The 14,889-nt window shown below is 60.7% G+C and overlaps 1 protein-coding gene across 2 annotated transcripts; it reads right to left on the bottom strand.

Annotated features, from left to right (window-relative positions):
- Nucleotides 1–310: 310 nt before the first annotated feature.
- Nucleotides 311–14,709, bottom strand: ITIH6 (inter-alpha-trypsin inhibitor heavy chain family member 6). 2 transcript variants are annotated; one of them, XM_054014745.1, is made up of 15 exons: nucleotides 14,365–14,709; nucleotides 12,577–12,895; nucleotides 10,530–10,684; nucleotides 10,012–10,122; nucleotides 9,578–9,825; nucleotides 7,587–7,756; nucleotides 6,985–7,101; nucleotides 5,577–5,748; nucleotides 3,697–5,205; nucleotides 3,247–3,273; nucleotides 2,510–2,539; nucleotides 2,243–2,293; nucleotides 2,035–2,148; nucleotides 1,279–1,659; nucleotides 311–1,186 (listed from the first exon to the last, which is right to left on the bottom strand). In XM_054014745.1, exons 2-15 carry the CDS (start codon nucleotides 12,667–12,669, stop codon nucleotides 957–959), a joined length of 3,408 nt encoding a protein of 1,135 aa, XP_053870720.1. In that variant the 5' UTR covers nucleotides 12,670–12,895; nucleotides 14,365–14,709; the 3' UTR covers nucleotides 311–956. The 2 variants fall into 2 exon arrangements, with proteins under 2 accessions (XP_053870720.1, XP_053870721.1); XM_054014746.1 differs by lacking the exon at nucleotides 14,365–14,709 and having other exon boundaries at nucleotides 12,577–12,922.
- Between the last annotated feature and the right edge of the window lie 180 nt (nucleotides 14,710–14,889).

The raw sequence follows: 14,889 nt of genomic DNA, 5'->3' as shown, positions 1-14,889 counted from the left end.
TGAACTCACCACCCTGGGTTGAGCTGGCCCATGCTCTGTTCTCTGCTCTCTTACAGCGCTTCTAGCTACCTTAAATCTGTGTTTTAGCCTTCGTGGGAATTCCACCTTCAATTGCACGCTGGCGCGCTGGGCCCTTACACCGGTGAGCTGGCCCCTGGGGTAATACCCCGTGAAAGCTTTCAGCTGTGTGTGCACCTGACGGTGATCTTCCCCCTGAACCCCCTGGGCCGCTTGCCAGCTAAGGAATCCCACCTTCAGCCAGCGCTGCCCCGCTGGGAAAACCCCCTTCAAGCCACGATTCTCCTAGAACTGCAGTTAGAATAGACTTTACAAATTCGATTTCCTACACCCCATTGTGTGTGTGTGGGGGACAGAACATGCTGAACGGATGAATAACACACAATTACATGGGAGAAAAATCCACCTTCCATCAATAACCCAGCTCCATTCCACCTTCAGTCACCACATTGCCCTGGGGAAGGAAATCCAACTTAATTTAAAGATTCATGTCCATTAACTGGGAGGTGGGATCCACCATGATTCAGCAAGCCTGTGGGCAGGGGGAGACTCCACCTTTAATCCACAACCCACGGCAGGTCGGGAGGATTCCACCTTAAATCCACATGGTGGGGAGGGAGAATTCCCTGTGAAATCCACGAACTGCAGGCAACAGGGAAAGGGACTAGTCCACGTTAAATCCACGATTGGAGGGGGGAGAGGGAGGATTCCACCTTAAATCCACGATTGGAGGGGGGAGAGGGACGATGCCACCTTAAATCCATGATCCGTGGGGGACAGGAAGAGGGAGGATTCCACCTTAAATCCACGATTGGAGGGGGGAGAGGGACGATGCCACCTTAAATCCACAAGCCGTGTCCTACCCCAGTGGGGGGTCAGTCTCAGCGACCATGGGGCAGCCCCCACCCTGCCCAGTGGCTGGGCCACGCCCCCTGGCCTCACGCCTCCAGCGGATGGGGGACCACGAAGGTGCTGTAGGCCCCGCCCAGCAGGGCCTCCACGTCGCTGCCCTTCACCAGCCAGCAGGGGGCCTGGTGGGCCGGCAGGGGCGAGTCCTTCAGCAGCTTGGTGACGCGCGTGGCCGGGACCGTGGCCCCCCCTCTCTGCAGCCGGGCGGGCCGCTCCCCGGCGCCCGGCTGCAGTCGGATGTCAGCGTTCTGGAACTGGCCTGCAGGGGGCGAGAGGGGACATGGGGTGAATGGTGGGAGCCCCGCTGGTGGCAGGACCAGGGGGGAGGGGAGAGGGCCCAGAGCCCCTTACCCAGCAGCCCGTGGGCCTGGGCCGAGAGCCCGCTGCCGTCCAGCACGTAGAAGCCCAGGTGGTCTCTCTGCAGGGGGCTTGGGTGGCTGTACCGATGGCGCTGGACCACGAACTCCAGCCCGGCGCCCAGCTGCAGCGTCATGTTGGTGCCCGGCCCCACCCGCACGCCCAGGCCGGGGCGGCTGACCCAGGCCGGGCGGCCGAAGGGCAGATCCAGGGCCCCCTCCCCCTGTAGCGCCACGCCCCAGAGCGTCACGGTGATCACATAGCGGAGCCGGGGAGGCCCCACCCGCACCGTGATGGCGTCTAAGTAGGTGCGTGGCCGATCCGCCGAGCCCGACCGTGGCGGGGCGCCAACCAGGTGGCCGTGGACTGACAGCCCTGGGGGAGAGAGCACAGGCCATGCCGCCGTCACTGAGTAGTCAGGGATCCCCGTCTCCTCCCCATCACTCGACCCACGGTACCCATGGCACCACAGCTGCTCCGGGATCTTCGCCACTGGAGCAGCGGAGAGAACCCAGGAGTCCTGGCCCCCAGACCCCACTCCCCTCCCAGAGCCGGGGAGAACCTGAGAGTCCAGGCTCCCAACCCCCCTATGCTAACCACTAGACCCCACTCCCCTCCCAGAGCCAGGGCGAGAACCCAGGAGTCCTGGCCTCCAGCCCCCCTGCTCTAACCACTAGACCCCACTCCCCTCCCAGAGCCGGGGAGAACCCAGGCGTCCTGGGGTGCTGAGATGCGGGGTGGGGGTCTCACCGCTGGGGGGGTCAGTCACCAGCTGGAGCACGTCTCCTGGGTGCCCATCCAGGGTAAAGCACAGGGTCTCAGGGGAGCCAGGCAGTCGTGCCACGAAGTGAGGGTCTCCGTCCACTGCAAGGCAGAGCAAGGGGTGGAATAAGGGGGGGGGGGAAGGAAGCAGGCTGTATTCCCACCCCCCATCACCTGGGTGTCTGCGCAGCCTTACCTGAGGAGGAGAAAGTGAAGAACTTGGCACTAGCCAAGTCTGCCACGCCAGCTGGGGATGGGGGGAGAGAAGAGAGGGTTATAGCCAGTTGGGTGATGGAGCATTCCCCGCCCCCCCCCCCCATCTTCTTCTCTCTCCAGAGCACCATGGGCACGGCTGGCCAGGCTGGTGCAGCCCAGAGTGACCACAACGGGCAGCGGCTGAGAGCCCACAGGAAACTGCTGAGTCTCCCCCCTGCCCTCACCCAGGCCCAGATCTGAAACATACCTGTGTCGCTGTCCTGTTCCTCTAACAAGTCTGGAAGGGAAAGGCAGAGTCAGGGTGGGCGTGCAAGGCCGACTGGCAGTCAATGGTGAAGCTGGCTCGCTTAGTGTGAGGGGGCTGGATGCCAGCACCGTGCCCCCCCCCCCCCGGCTCCAGGCCACTCATGGTGGCTGCAGGATGTCAGCGATCAGTTTAAAAAAAGATGAAGTTTCTAGCTCTCACGGTTGGGGAGAAAAGGTGGAAAATGGGATCAGTGCCTGCCTGAGTCTGCAGAGAGCCTGAGCCAATTGCTCAGTGATGTGCTGGAGGGTTGGGGCGTCATCTCAGAGCCCCAGCCCTTAATCCCTGCCTTGCCCCTTCAGGCTTCCGTGCAGCTGTGTCTGGCGGGGAAAAGGACCTGCCCAATTGGTTTGAGCATTGGCCTGCTAAACCCAGGATTGTGAGTTCAATCCATTTAGGGATCTGGGGCAAAAATCTGTCTGGGAATTGGTCCTGCCTTGAGCAGGGGGTTGGACTAGATCCCTCCTGAGGTCCCTTCCAACCCTGAGATTCTAGGATTCTAATTCTCAGCAGGTCTTGCTCCCAGGCCCCAGGAACCACAACTCCCAGAAATCCTGGTCTTAAAGAGCTAGGCTGAGCGGGATTTCCCTTAAAGGGCCAGTGCGCCGGTAACCCGTCCCCACCAACCTGCCTGGCTAGCCCACCCAGGGGAGGGCGCGTGGGCCTGGGTGTGGGGTTACCTGAGTAGTCTTCATAATCCAGGACACCTGTAGGGAGAGAGAGCCAGAATAAACATCCATGCAATTGGGGTGGGGGGGAAGATTCCTGGGCTTTGGGGGGAATCCCGGCGAGTGGGGCGGGGGCAGCGTGGGGAGCAGGGGAGGGATCCTGGCCATGGGAGAGGTGGGCGGCGTGGAGAGCACGCATGGCTTGGGGACCACGGGCTGGGGGAGGGATCGGAGAGGGATCCCAGCGGGTGGGGAGGGGGCAGCGTGGGGAGCACAGGCCGGGGGGGGAATCGGAGAGGGATCCTGGCAGTGGGGCAGGGATAGCATGGGGAGCAGGGGAGGGATCCCGGCCACGGGAGAGGTGGGCGGCGTGGAGAGCATGCATGGCTTGGGGAGCACGGGCTGGTGGACATCGGGGGGGCTCCTGTCTATGGGGCAGGCGGGAGGGGACGGGATCCCCACCCTTCTCTCCTTTGGCCGCCACAAAGCTGTACACGGCCGGCGGGTGGAGGGACTCCACGAATTCCTCAGCCACGTCCTTTGCTGACAGCAGCTCTGACTCTGCCGGCAGCAGAAGCAGCCACTGGCTGAGGTCGGCAGCAGGTGGGATGGAGCCCGTGGCGCCCGGCGTGCCGCGGGGGCCCTTGGACTCTGCCCTTGGGGTGGTGGCATTGGGCCCCGGGCTGGTGGCAGCCGTGCTGTTGCCAGTCCAGGTGTCTGTGACAGTCTGGGCCGTGGGAGCTGCTGTTCCCCACGAGAAGGGGGCCCTCTCTGTTCTGGGATGTGGCTGGCGCTTGGTGGCCGGCTGCAGGGGCATCTCCTGCTGGCTGGAGGGAGGTGCCGTAGCTGACCCTGGGCTCGGCAGCGGATGAGCCGTGGCCCTGGGGTTCCCAGCTTGGGGTGCTCTTCCGGGTGTGGCTCTGGCTGCTTTGGTGACACCGTGGGCCGTGGGAGGAGCTGGCGATGCCGTGGCGGTGCCAGGTGCCAGCATGGCTCGGGCTAGTTTGGAGGTGCCCTGGGACGTGGCAGATGCTCCTGGGACGGGCGTGGCTCTGGCTAGGTTGGGGAGGGCTGTAGCAGCTTTGGTGGCACCGTCAGGGAGCGAGGTGGATGTGGCCCCCGGAGCAAGCGTGACTCTGGAAGCTTTGGTGGCACGATGGGCCACGGTGGTGGTCAGGGGTGTGCCAGGAGCTCCTGGCGTGGCCCGAGCCGTGGTATTCTCCTCCTCCTCCGGCTTGACCACCACCAGCGAGGTGACGGGCGTGACGAAGTTATACTTCAGTGAGAGGTTGGTGGCCTTTTCGGTGAGCAGACGGCGCGCGGCGGTGTCGTTGGAGTGGAACCGGGCCCGGAGCAGCTCCTGGATGGTGAAGTAGGCCCAGAGGCGCTGGACGAATCGCCCGATCTGCCCCAGATCCGGAGAGCAGCCGAACGGGGCGGCCTCCGTGGCGTTGGCTGAGATATCGTTCTCCAGCTTCAGCTGCCCGGCCTGCCCGTGGCCCGCGGCCTTGACGTGCAGCTCAGTGGCCCCCGGGGCCAGCCGCCCGGCCACCACCAGCTCGGCGCCCTGGAAGTAGTGGGGGAAGAGGGTGCGGGTGAGGTCGGCGCCGTCGCGGTAGGACAAGGCCACATCGTATAGCAGCGGGCTGGCGATCTCGTCATAAAAGCCAGCGAGCTGCAGGGTGGCGTCAGCGTCCTCGTAGATGCGCCGGGCCACGCCCCGGTTCTCAAGTGCCAGGCACCGCAGCAGCCCGTAGTCGGCGTCGTCCCCGAAGGCCAGGCCGAACAGCGAGACGGAGCCGCCCAGGGCCTGCCGGGCGTTGGCCAGGATGCGAGTGCCTGAGGTCACGCCCGCCGTGGGCTCCCCGTCCGTCAGGAAGATGAGCAGTGGGATCCGCCTGGGGGACGGCTCCGGCGTGCTCTGGGTCAGCACCGAGGCCGCCTCCAGCAGGGCTTTGTTGATGTCGGTCCCTGAGGAGGGGAAAGGCAGAAGAATCCTGATTTGCAGCCTTCCATTGAATCCCCCTCCCAGAGCCGGGGAGAGAACCCAGGAGTCCTGGCTCCCAGCCCCCCCCTGCTCTAACCACTAGACCCCACTCCCTTCCCAAAGCCGGGGAGAGAACCCAGGAGTCCTGGCTCCCAGCCCCCCCCTGCTCTAACCACTAGACCCCACTCCCTTCCCAGAGCCGGAGAGAGAACCCAGGAGTCCTGGCTCCCAGCCCCCCCCCTGCTCTAACCACTAGACCCCACTCCCTTCCCAAAGCCGGGGAGAGAACCCAGGAGTCCTGGCTCCCAGCCCCCCTGCTCTGACCCCTGCCCCCCCTGCCACCCCAGTGACTCACATCCATCGGCTTCCATCCTGTGGACGTACTCCTTGGCACTGCGAACGTTGTGGGCCGTGGCCAGGATGGACCGCCCGGCCTTCCACACGTGGACGGTGTCGGAGAAAGTGACGATGTTGAAGCAGTCGTCCGGGTGAAGGTCGCTCAGTATAATGTGCATGGCCTTCTTGGTCTGGGGGCAGAAACGCAGCATGGGGGAGTTCTGGGGGGTGTGGAGGTGAGGGGCAGGGCAGGACGGGGTGGATTTCAGCGAGGGTTTAGACGGCGAAAGGGCGGCACCAATTGGTCTGGCTCTGTCGTTTTGTTTCATCGTGGGATTGTGGGGTGGCGTTACGTGTGCTATGGGATACACAACCACACACTGATGTGTGTCGGGGACTAGAATTCTACCTAGCGAGAGAATTGGCCGTGTACCAGTACACGTTACAGAAAATGGGAGACCCGATGTACATTGTATTTAGAGAGTCACACCTCATCGGTAGCTATCAAATCCCCATATAATGATATACATTACAACGGGATAGTCATCTTTTATTTGTATAGCTGGGTGTAGAGCTACAATGATAGCTCTGGACATATTTAATAATAACTATATTACAATGGGATATTCTCACATATATATGTGGCTATGGAGCCACAATTACATCTACACGGGTATCTATAATGCTGTAAAAAGAACAGGAGTACTTGTGGTACCTTAGAGACTAACACGTTTATTAGAGCATAAGCTTTCGTGGGCTACAGCCCACTTCTTCGGATGCATATAGAATGGAACATATATTGAGGAGATATATATACACACATACAGAGAGCATGAACAGGTGGGAGTTGTCTTACCAACTCTGAGAGGCCAATTAAGTAAGAGGAAAAAAAACTTTTGAAGTGATAATCAAGCTAGCCCAGTACAGACAGTGTGATAAGAAGTGTGAGAATACTTACAAGGGGAGATAGAGTCAATGTTTGTAATGGCTCAGCCATTCCCAGTCCTTATTCAAACCGGAGTTGATTGTGTCTAGTTTGCATATCAATTCCAGCTCAGCAGTCTCTCGTTGGAGTCTGTTTTTGAAGTTTTTCTGTTGTAAGATAGCCACCCGCAGGTCTGTCACTGAATGACCAGACAGGTTAAAGTGTTCTCCCACTGGTTTTTGAGTATTAGGATTCCTGATGTCAGATTTGTGTCCATTAATTCTTTTGTGTAGAGACTGTCCGGTTTGGCCAATGTACATGGCAGAGGGGCATTGCTGGCACATGATGGCATAAACAGACTCCAAGGAGAGACTGCTGAGCTGGAATTGATATGCAAACGAGATACAATCCTCTCTGTCCCCCCAGCTCAGCTCTCCCGGATGCCCCCTCCCCACTGGTCTGGTCTATGGGCGATCTCCCCCTGGCATCTCCACCCTCTCACCTGCTTCATCTTGGTGCCGTGCATGGAGCCGCTGATGTCGATGACAAACACCACGTTCTTCTGCACGGGGGGCAGGCCGCGGGGGGCAAAGTAGTGAACGAAGTAGCCGTTGTAGATCTGCCGGAGAGGGAAGGGCGCGGGGCCAAGGGGTGAGGGTGCGGCTGCCCAGGGCACAGGACACCCATCATGTGCTGGCGTGGTGGCGTGGGGAACCCATGGGACAGGCAGTGGGTGCCTGGGTGTGGGAGCTGTATGCACCCTTCTGCCTGGGCATCCATCCCTCCCCATGCACACCCCTTCCCTCCTCCCCCCACCTCATCCATCCATCCCCCGCACACACCGTCCTCTCCCTGCCTCCTCCTACACACCCCATCCCTTCTCCTACACACCCCATCCATCCATCCCCCCTATGCTCCATCCCTGCCTCCATCCATCCATCCATCCTTCCCTTCCCCCCCCGCAAGCCCGTCCCTCGACCCCCACTTGTGTCTATCTGCCTCCCTCCCCTGTGGGCTGTTCCCTGTTCCCTATTCCCTGGCCCTCATCCCCTCCCCACCCCCTTCTCCCCCAGCCGTGAGATCTCAGCTCCAGCCACCCCTCACCTGCACGTCTCCAGCCACATCTGGCATGGCCACGTCATACTGTACCACGAAGTCCCCCAGGATGCCCGAGCTGGAGAACGCCACCTGTTCCTGCGGGGTCGGGGTGAAGACAACCCAAGCGCAGTGGCTCCCCTTCTCCACCCGGGTGGACGGCGGCACATCGGCGTCCCCTGCAGAGAAGCTGTGGTAATCAGGGCTGGATGGAGGCTGGGAGACAGGGACCCCGTGGCACACAGTCCCCTGCCCTTAGAGTTCTCTCTGCAGACCTGACAAACTCATTCCACCAGCCCCAGCCCGTCTCGATCAATGTCCTGGAAGGAACCAGAAAATCCTCACTGGTGAAATGCCAAGACTCGGGGGGTGGGAAATAGGGAAGGGGCCGGGTCACGGATACAGAGCAAGCCGGGTGGCTCCAGGGAAACGCATCCCTCTGGGAACAAGGCACGCTGGCCGGCCTTACAGGCGGGGGTCTCTCTCCTGGAAAGCAGCAACCTTGTGGGTCGTGGGGGAGAATCAGCAGAAGAGGAACTCCCAGTGCGGCGCTGGGGCCCACGAGAACGATACAAGGGGTAGGGAGCCGGCCTGAGAGCAAGGGACTCCCGGAGCTCAATCCAGTTCACGTAACAAAGAGAAGGCGAAGGGGTGCTGTGATCCCCGCTACAAGCCCCTACACGGGGCACAAATCATAGAATCTCAGGGTTGGAAGGGACCTCAGGAGGGATCTAGTCCAACCCCCTGCTCAAAGCAGGGCCAAGCCCCAGACAGAGTTTTACCCCAGTTCCCTAAATGGCCCCTCAAGGATTGAGCTCACAACCCTGGGTTTAGCAGGCCAACGCTCAAACCACTGAGCTATCCCTCCCGCAAATATTTAACGACAGGCTCTTCGGTCCAGCAGAGGGAGGGCTAACCCGATCCAACCGCTGGACGCTGAAGCTAGACAAATTCAGAGAGGTCAGGTGTCCGTTTTAACAGTGAGAGTCAATAACCATTGGACCAGGTTCCCAAGAGTGGTGCTGGATTCTCCAGCACGGGTGACTTTTCCATCAAGACAGGATGTCTTTCACACAAGCCGTGCTCTAGGCATGACTTGGGGCAGCTCTCTGGTGTGTTACAAAGGAGGTCACAACAATCCCGTCTGGCCTCGAGATCTGCGACTCGTATTTCACGCGAGGTGACTACAGAAAGCTCCTACCTCGTCAGGCCACGGGACCGTTGCGAGACATTCCAGCGGGTAACAGTTAAGGGCCAATATGTTCCTACTGAAAGCAGGTTGGCTGGGCTTGGAGGAGAAATGTACCAGCAAAGAGCCTTGTTACTCATCAGCCAATTGACCTGTCTTGCTCCCTCCCAAAATTATCCCTGGCAAACTCAGAGGTACCACATCACAGGCTCAGAGCCTCCCCCGCCTAGCCGACCTGGGGGGAAACCCCACTTGATTAGCTAGGAGAGGGAGCGACCCAGATTGGGATTTCCGGATCCAGGTTGGTACCCACTTGTTTCCATCACTGGGTCTATTTCAGTCTTGAGTCCTACTTTAATGAGCCGTTTTCTAGAAGTGCCCACAAGTGCTCTGCGTTACACGGGGGTGGGGTGGGGGGGAGCGACTGAGGGGCCGAGGATTGGGGATTTCGGGGGCACTCAGGGAGTGGGTGCCCTATTGTTAAGCTGCCGGGCGCCGCGAAGTTAGGGCTGGCCCAGCCCAGAGGGGAGTGCTGGAGTGGCTACCAGCAGAAAGATTCCCTCTTGCTAGAGTGACTTGTATCTTGAGTAACCGGGGAACAGTCACAAACACGCCAGGGCTCTCGGGCCACTGAACAGCAGCAGAATCCCGGCTTTCAGGTTAAAAAAAGAAAAGAAAAGAAGAAGAAGAGTAAGTTTCTAGGCCACGGGGTTGGGGAGAAAAGATGAAAAACGTGACAGATGCACCAATGCCTGCCTGAGTGTGCAGAGAGCCTGAGCCGACCGCTCGCAGAGGTGTGAACCGTGTGTACCTCGCAAGGCGTTGGTGAGCAGGCGGCTGGTGCGGAGGGGCAGCACGTGGACGTAGGCGATGCCGGTGCGCTCCGAGATGCTCACCTCCACGGTGAGGTTCCCCACCACCTGCTGGGGACGCACGCTCACGGCGTGCTGGTACTTGCCCAGGTGCCGCTGCAGCAGCTCCTCGTAGCTCAGCTCGAAGGACACCTGGCTTCCGGCCGCTACGCTGGCAGAGACCCGGAACTTCTCCGTCTCCCGAACCCTGGGAAGGGGCCAAGCCAGGGATAGAACCCAGGAGTCCTGGCTCCCGGGCCCCGACCCTCCTCCCCACCCAGAGCTGGGGAGAGAACCCAGGAGTCCTGGCTCCCGGGCCCCGACCCTCCTCCCCACCCAGAGCTGGGGAGAGAACCCAGCACCCCGCTCTAACCACTAGGTGCCGGGGTCTCACCTAGTGCCAACATGAGCCGCTGTCTGGCCCTGTCTCCGGGCCTCGTCGTACATCTTCTTGGCTTGATGCTTCTCTTTCACCTCGGCCACATAGAGTTTATTGTTGATGGTGCTAGGATGGAAGAGAGGGGGATTATGGGACATGGCCTGAAATCTGCCAGATAGCAGCAGACACAGTGGGGGTGGGTCTCCTTGATCAGACCTGGTTCTGGGGACCCTCCGTCCCCATCCCCACCCCTCCATCCCTCTCCATCCCCTCCCTTCATCCACCCACCCCACCCCTCCCTCCATCCACCCATCCATCCATCCACCCATCCCCACCCCTCCCTCTATCTCTCCATCCCCACACACCCCTCTATTTATCTCACTCACACTCTCCTCCATTGCTCTGTCCCTTCCAGCCCCCCTCCATCCCCGGATCCCACGGGAACGCGTTTCCAAACCCCCTTCCCCTGCCATCCCCGAGGTGTGGGGGTGTGGCCAGAGGAGTTGCACGGCCGGGACCCATCCCGGTCTCACATGGTGAAGTTGGAGATGAAGGCGGAGCTGGGCAGGTCTAGGTCGAAGATGGCTTCCTTGGGCTCGGCGTGGGGGTTGCTCAGGTCGGTCCGAACACGGGTGGAGGCGTAGCGGGACACGATGGTGGAGCGGACGGAGAAGCTGGTCATGGTGAGCTGGGCACAGAAGCAGGGATGTGTAGGTGGTGTCTCCAGAAACCTTGCCCTGCCCATGGCTGAAAGGGGGTGTGCCCGGAGGGCCCTGTCCAGAGCTGGCGTCCTGGCTCCCAGACACCGCCCCGTGCCCCTGTTCTAATGCACAGGAACTAAACATTCATTCTTTTTAGTGAAATCAAAGCTGAAATTCTCCCGCCGCCCCATGACTCTGGAAGCAGGCCCTGCCCCATTTTCCTAGCAAAATCCACCCGGCCCCCGACAGATCGCCCTGCGCTGCTGCAAAAGGGGGAGAGTCCCGGCTGCACTGGCCCTGGGCTCTGGGTCGGAGTCTGGGCTCACCCAGCGAAGCACATGAGCGGCTGGAGCCCGGCTTCGCTCCAACGGAGACCCAGCGCCTCTGCCAGCAGGAAACAGACCAGACGCCAGCTGGGGTCCAGCTCCACGGTCAGTGGGGCCAGACCCCAGCCGGGGTCCATCGGCCGTCGCTCCGTGGAGTCAGTGGGGCCAGACCCCAGCCGGGGTCCATCAGCCGTCGCTCCGTGGAGTCAGTGGGGCCAGACCCCCAGCCGGGGTCCATCGGCCGTCGCTCCGTGGAGTCAGTGGGGCCAGACCCCCACTGGGGTCCATCAGCCAGAGCTCCATGGAGTCAGTGGGGCCAGACCCCCAGCCGGGGTCCATCGGCCGTCGCTCCGTGGAGTCAGCGGGGCCAGACCCCCAGCCGGGGTCCATCGGCCGTCGCTCCGTGGAGTCAGCGGGGCCAGACCCCCAGCCGGGGTCCATCGGCCGTCGCTCCGTGGAGTCAGCGGGGCCAGACCCCAGCCGGGGTCCATCGGCCGTCGCTCCGTGGAGTCAGCGGGGCCAGACCCCAGCCGGGGTCCATCGGCCGTCGCTCCGTGGAGTCAGCGGGGCCAGACCCCAGCCGGGGTCCATCGGCCGTCGCTCCGTGGAGTCAGCGGGGCCAGACCCCAGCCGGGGTCCATCGGCCGTCGCTCCGTGGAGTCAGCGGGGCCAGACCCCCAGCTATACATGCCTTCTCTTTCCGTTGGCAGAACTCAGTGGTTTTAATTTTTATTGGCTCTTTTCTCTCCTCCGCCCAGCCTCAGCATTGCACACCCATAGTACGGTCGCACCAGAAGGTCTCGATTAGGATCAGCCTTAGCTGCGCTAGGTGCTGGATAAACAGACCGAAAGATCCAGCGTCTGCCTTACAATCTAGAGACAAGTGACCCAGCCCAACTGATGCAGACTATAACCACAGCTGTTGCAATAAGAAGAGTTTTGACTAGGGGAGGAGATGGGATCAGAGTGGTTAGATGACTAGATTGGAATCAGGACTCCTGGGTTCTCTCCCCAGCTCGGGGAGGGGAGTGGGGGCTGGTGGGTTAGAGTGGGGGGGGGCTCGGAGCCAGGACTCCTGGGTTCTCTCCCAGCTCTGGGAGGGGAGTGGGGGCTGGTGGTTAGAGCAGGGGGGGCTGGGAGCCAGGACTCCTGGGTTCTCTCCCTGGCTCTGGGAGGGGAGTGGGGGCTGGTGGGTTAGAGCAGGGGGGGCTGGGAGCCAGGATGCCTGGGTTCTCTCCCCGGCTCTGGGAGGGGAGTGGGGGCTAGCGGTTAGAGCGGGGGGGACTGGGAGCCAGGACTCCTGGGTTCTCTCCCCGGCTCTCGGAGGGGAGTGGGGGCTAGCGGTTAGAGCGGGGGGGGACTGGGAGCCAGGACTCCTGGGTTCTCTCCCCGGCTCTGGGAGGGAAGTGGGGGCTAGCGGTTAGAGCAGAGAACGTGTGGTACAATTGCGATTTGGAGATGAGAAACAACGTCAGGGCTCCTGGGTTTCACGTCTTCTGCTGTAGCCACCAGACCCCAAAACGCAGCAAGGGGGTAAAAAGCCTCAGCCTCACCTCTGGGATATGGGGGTGCCCGGTGCTGGGTGCAGGCTGCAGGCACAGTAGGAGAGCAAGGGAAAAGAGCAGCGGCTGTCTCAGCATTGGCATGATGAGTCCCCGCAGCGCCGCCGAGAAGCACCAACCTCTGAGATCTCTTTTTTGGACGCACTTTTTAAAGCTTCACGGGTTTTTTTCCCCCCCGCACCTCTCAATGTAGCATTCATGCGGACACAAGCTGGGATTGTCCGCCCCTCGGAGGCTGGAGGGAGGCCAGGCCTTCGCTCTCCCCTCCGTAAGATGAAACGAAAACAAAATGTTCAGGCGAGTCCGTGCCCTGGGTTAAAAAGGACAAAAATGCGAGGGAGCCCGCGGCAGGTCAGTGGAAAAGGAGCTGGCCCTGCGTGCCTGGCTGGGCTGAGGATGGGTCCGGTTCAAGGGTTGCAGGTGTGAAGGATTTCCTCCGAGGAGCCCCGGGGATTTCACACCAGTTAGATCCCCGTGATCCATGAGGGCCTTTCTTCCCATGGGGCCAGACGGGATGGCTGGGATCATCCAGTCTGCCCTCCCGCACAGCCCAGGCCAGAGGACTGCCCCCCACAAAGGTTGGATGACTGGGGGAAAGGGTTGGGGGCCCTTCTTCTCTAGAGGGCGCCAGCCCCCATCAAGCCCTACGGCGGGGACTGGCTGGCTCAGGGAGGTGGGGAATGGGGCCTTTCCCCTCTAGGGCGCCGGCTCCCATCCAGCCCCAGGACAGGGGGCCAGTTCCTGGAGACCCTCCAAGTTCACGAGCCAGAGGACGTCAGAATTGCCGGGGTTACTTCTTGCGACGCTGATTTCCAAAAGAGGCAAAGGGAGAAAACTCCCGGCGTTGTGATTCACGCGAGATTCTGGGTTTGGCTGCAATGGAGGGGGGGGAGCCATGCAGCTCTGGCTAGGTCGGTCCAGAGAGCTAACCATGCTAACCACCCAGCCCAGAGGAGGCGCCGGGATCCGGTGGCTGGCGGGGCTGGAGTGGAAGCCAGGACATGTGGGTTCTGTTCCTGGCTCTTGTCCTTCCACTCTCTGGGTCACTGGGGAGAGAACCCAGGAGTCTGGGCCCCCAGTTTCCCGCTCCTCTAACCACTAGACCCCACTCCCATAGCCAGCTTCCAATCCCGCCCCCTTCCTCGGGGGTCTGGATTGGGACAGGAGCAAAGTGGAGGTGAAGGGCTATCAGTTTCTCAGAGCATCCCACACACAGCTCCTCTCTTTGGAGTAACCAGCCCCCGGACAGATGGGCGACCGTGATTCCCAAGTGCCTGCCGAGTGGGGTGGGCTGGGCCAGTCTTGCTGGATTTGGTCCAATTTCTCAGGGCTGCATTCAGCATCACCCAGCCGAGGCCCTGGCCCCTTCGAGCAGCTCTCTGGGCCTTCCCCTCCACGCTGGCCAGCCCCCCAGCTCTGATGCCCATTGTAAACTGAGGCACGGGGCTTCTGTGGCAGAACTGGGAACTGGGCGCTGTCCCAGGCTAGATCGTAAGCTCTTTGGGACAGCGACTGTCGTTAATTGTCTGTGCAGTGCCCGGCGTGACAGGGCCCCGATCCTGGTCAGGGGGTGTCTGTGCAGCACCGTGCCTGGCGTAACAGGGGCCCCGAGCTCAGGTGGGGGCATTTCTACCATAACAACAACAAGGTCTTTTTAAAACAATCTAAAGCCAGGGCATTACTTTTTGTAGGACCCTCACAAACAAATCTCTCTACGGAGAAAGAAACAAACTAGAGGATTTTTACCAGGGAGGGCTGTTAATCATCGGAAGAACTCACCTAGGGACAGGGTGGATTGCCCGTCTCTTGATGTCTTTTAATCAGGACTGGGTGTGGAAGATCCATCAGAAGCAATGGGCGCTATCCCAGGATAAACGCTGGACATTCTCCGGCCCGTGTCACCCAGGTCAGATTCAAAGATCTCCGTGACTCCTTGCAGTGTTGAGATCCCCTCCAGAGCTGCACCGATCCCTCGAGGTGGTGGAAGCTAAGCAAGGAAATAAACAAATTCGGAGCCAGGGCCTTTCTTGGCCCGGCACGGCTGTTTACAGCAGCCTCTGCCAAAGAGGGAGAGGGCCAAGGCTCAGTGAAAAGGCTTCTTCTTTCTTTTTGAAAAAGTCAAAATAACAAAACCAAGGATTCTGGAGCCACAAAAAAGAGGGAATTGGAAAGAAGCTGAAGGAACCTGGAAGGGACGACCCGGACGCATGAAAGAAATTAGTCATTGACAGGGAAAATGTGATGCCTGTGCTGGTGTCTTGGTTATTTATACGAGCGGAGGGCTTGGAATTCACCCCAGACCAG

Source organism: Malaclemys terrapin (assembly GCF_027887155.1).
Source record: "Malaclemys terrapin pileata isolate rMalTer1 chromosome 20 unlocalized genomic scaffold, rMalTer1.hap1 SUPER_20_unloc_1, whole genome shotgun sequence".
In the NCBI taxonomy this organism is placed as follows: domain Eukaryota; kingdom Metazoa; phylum Chordata; order Testudines; family Emydidae; genus Malaclemys; species Malaclemys terrapin.
This window is presented reverse-complemented; position numbering and strand designations above follow the sequence as displayed.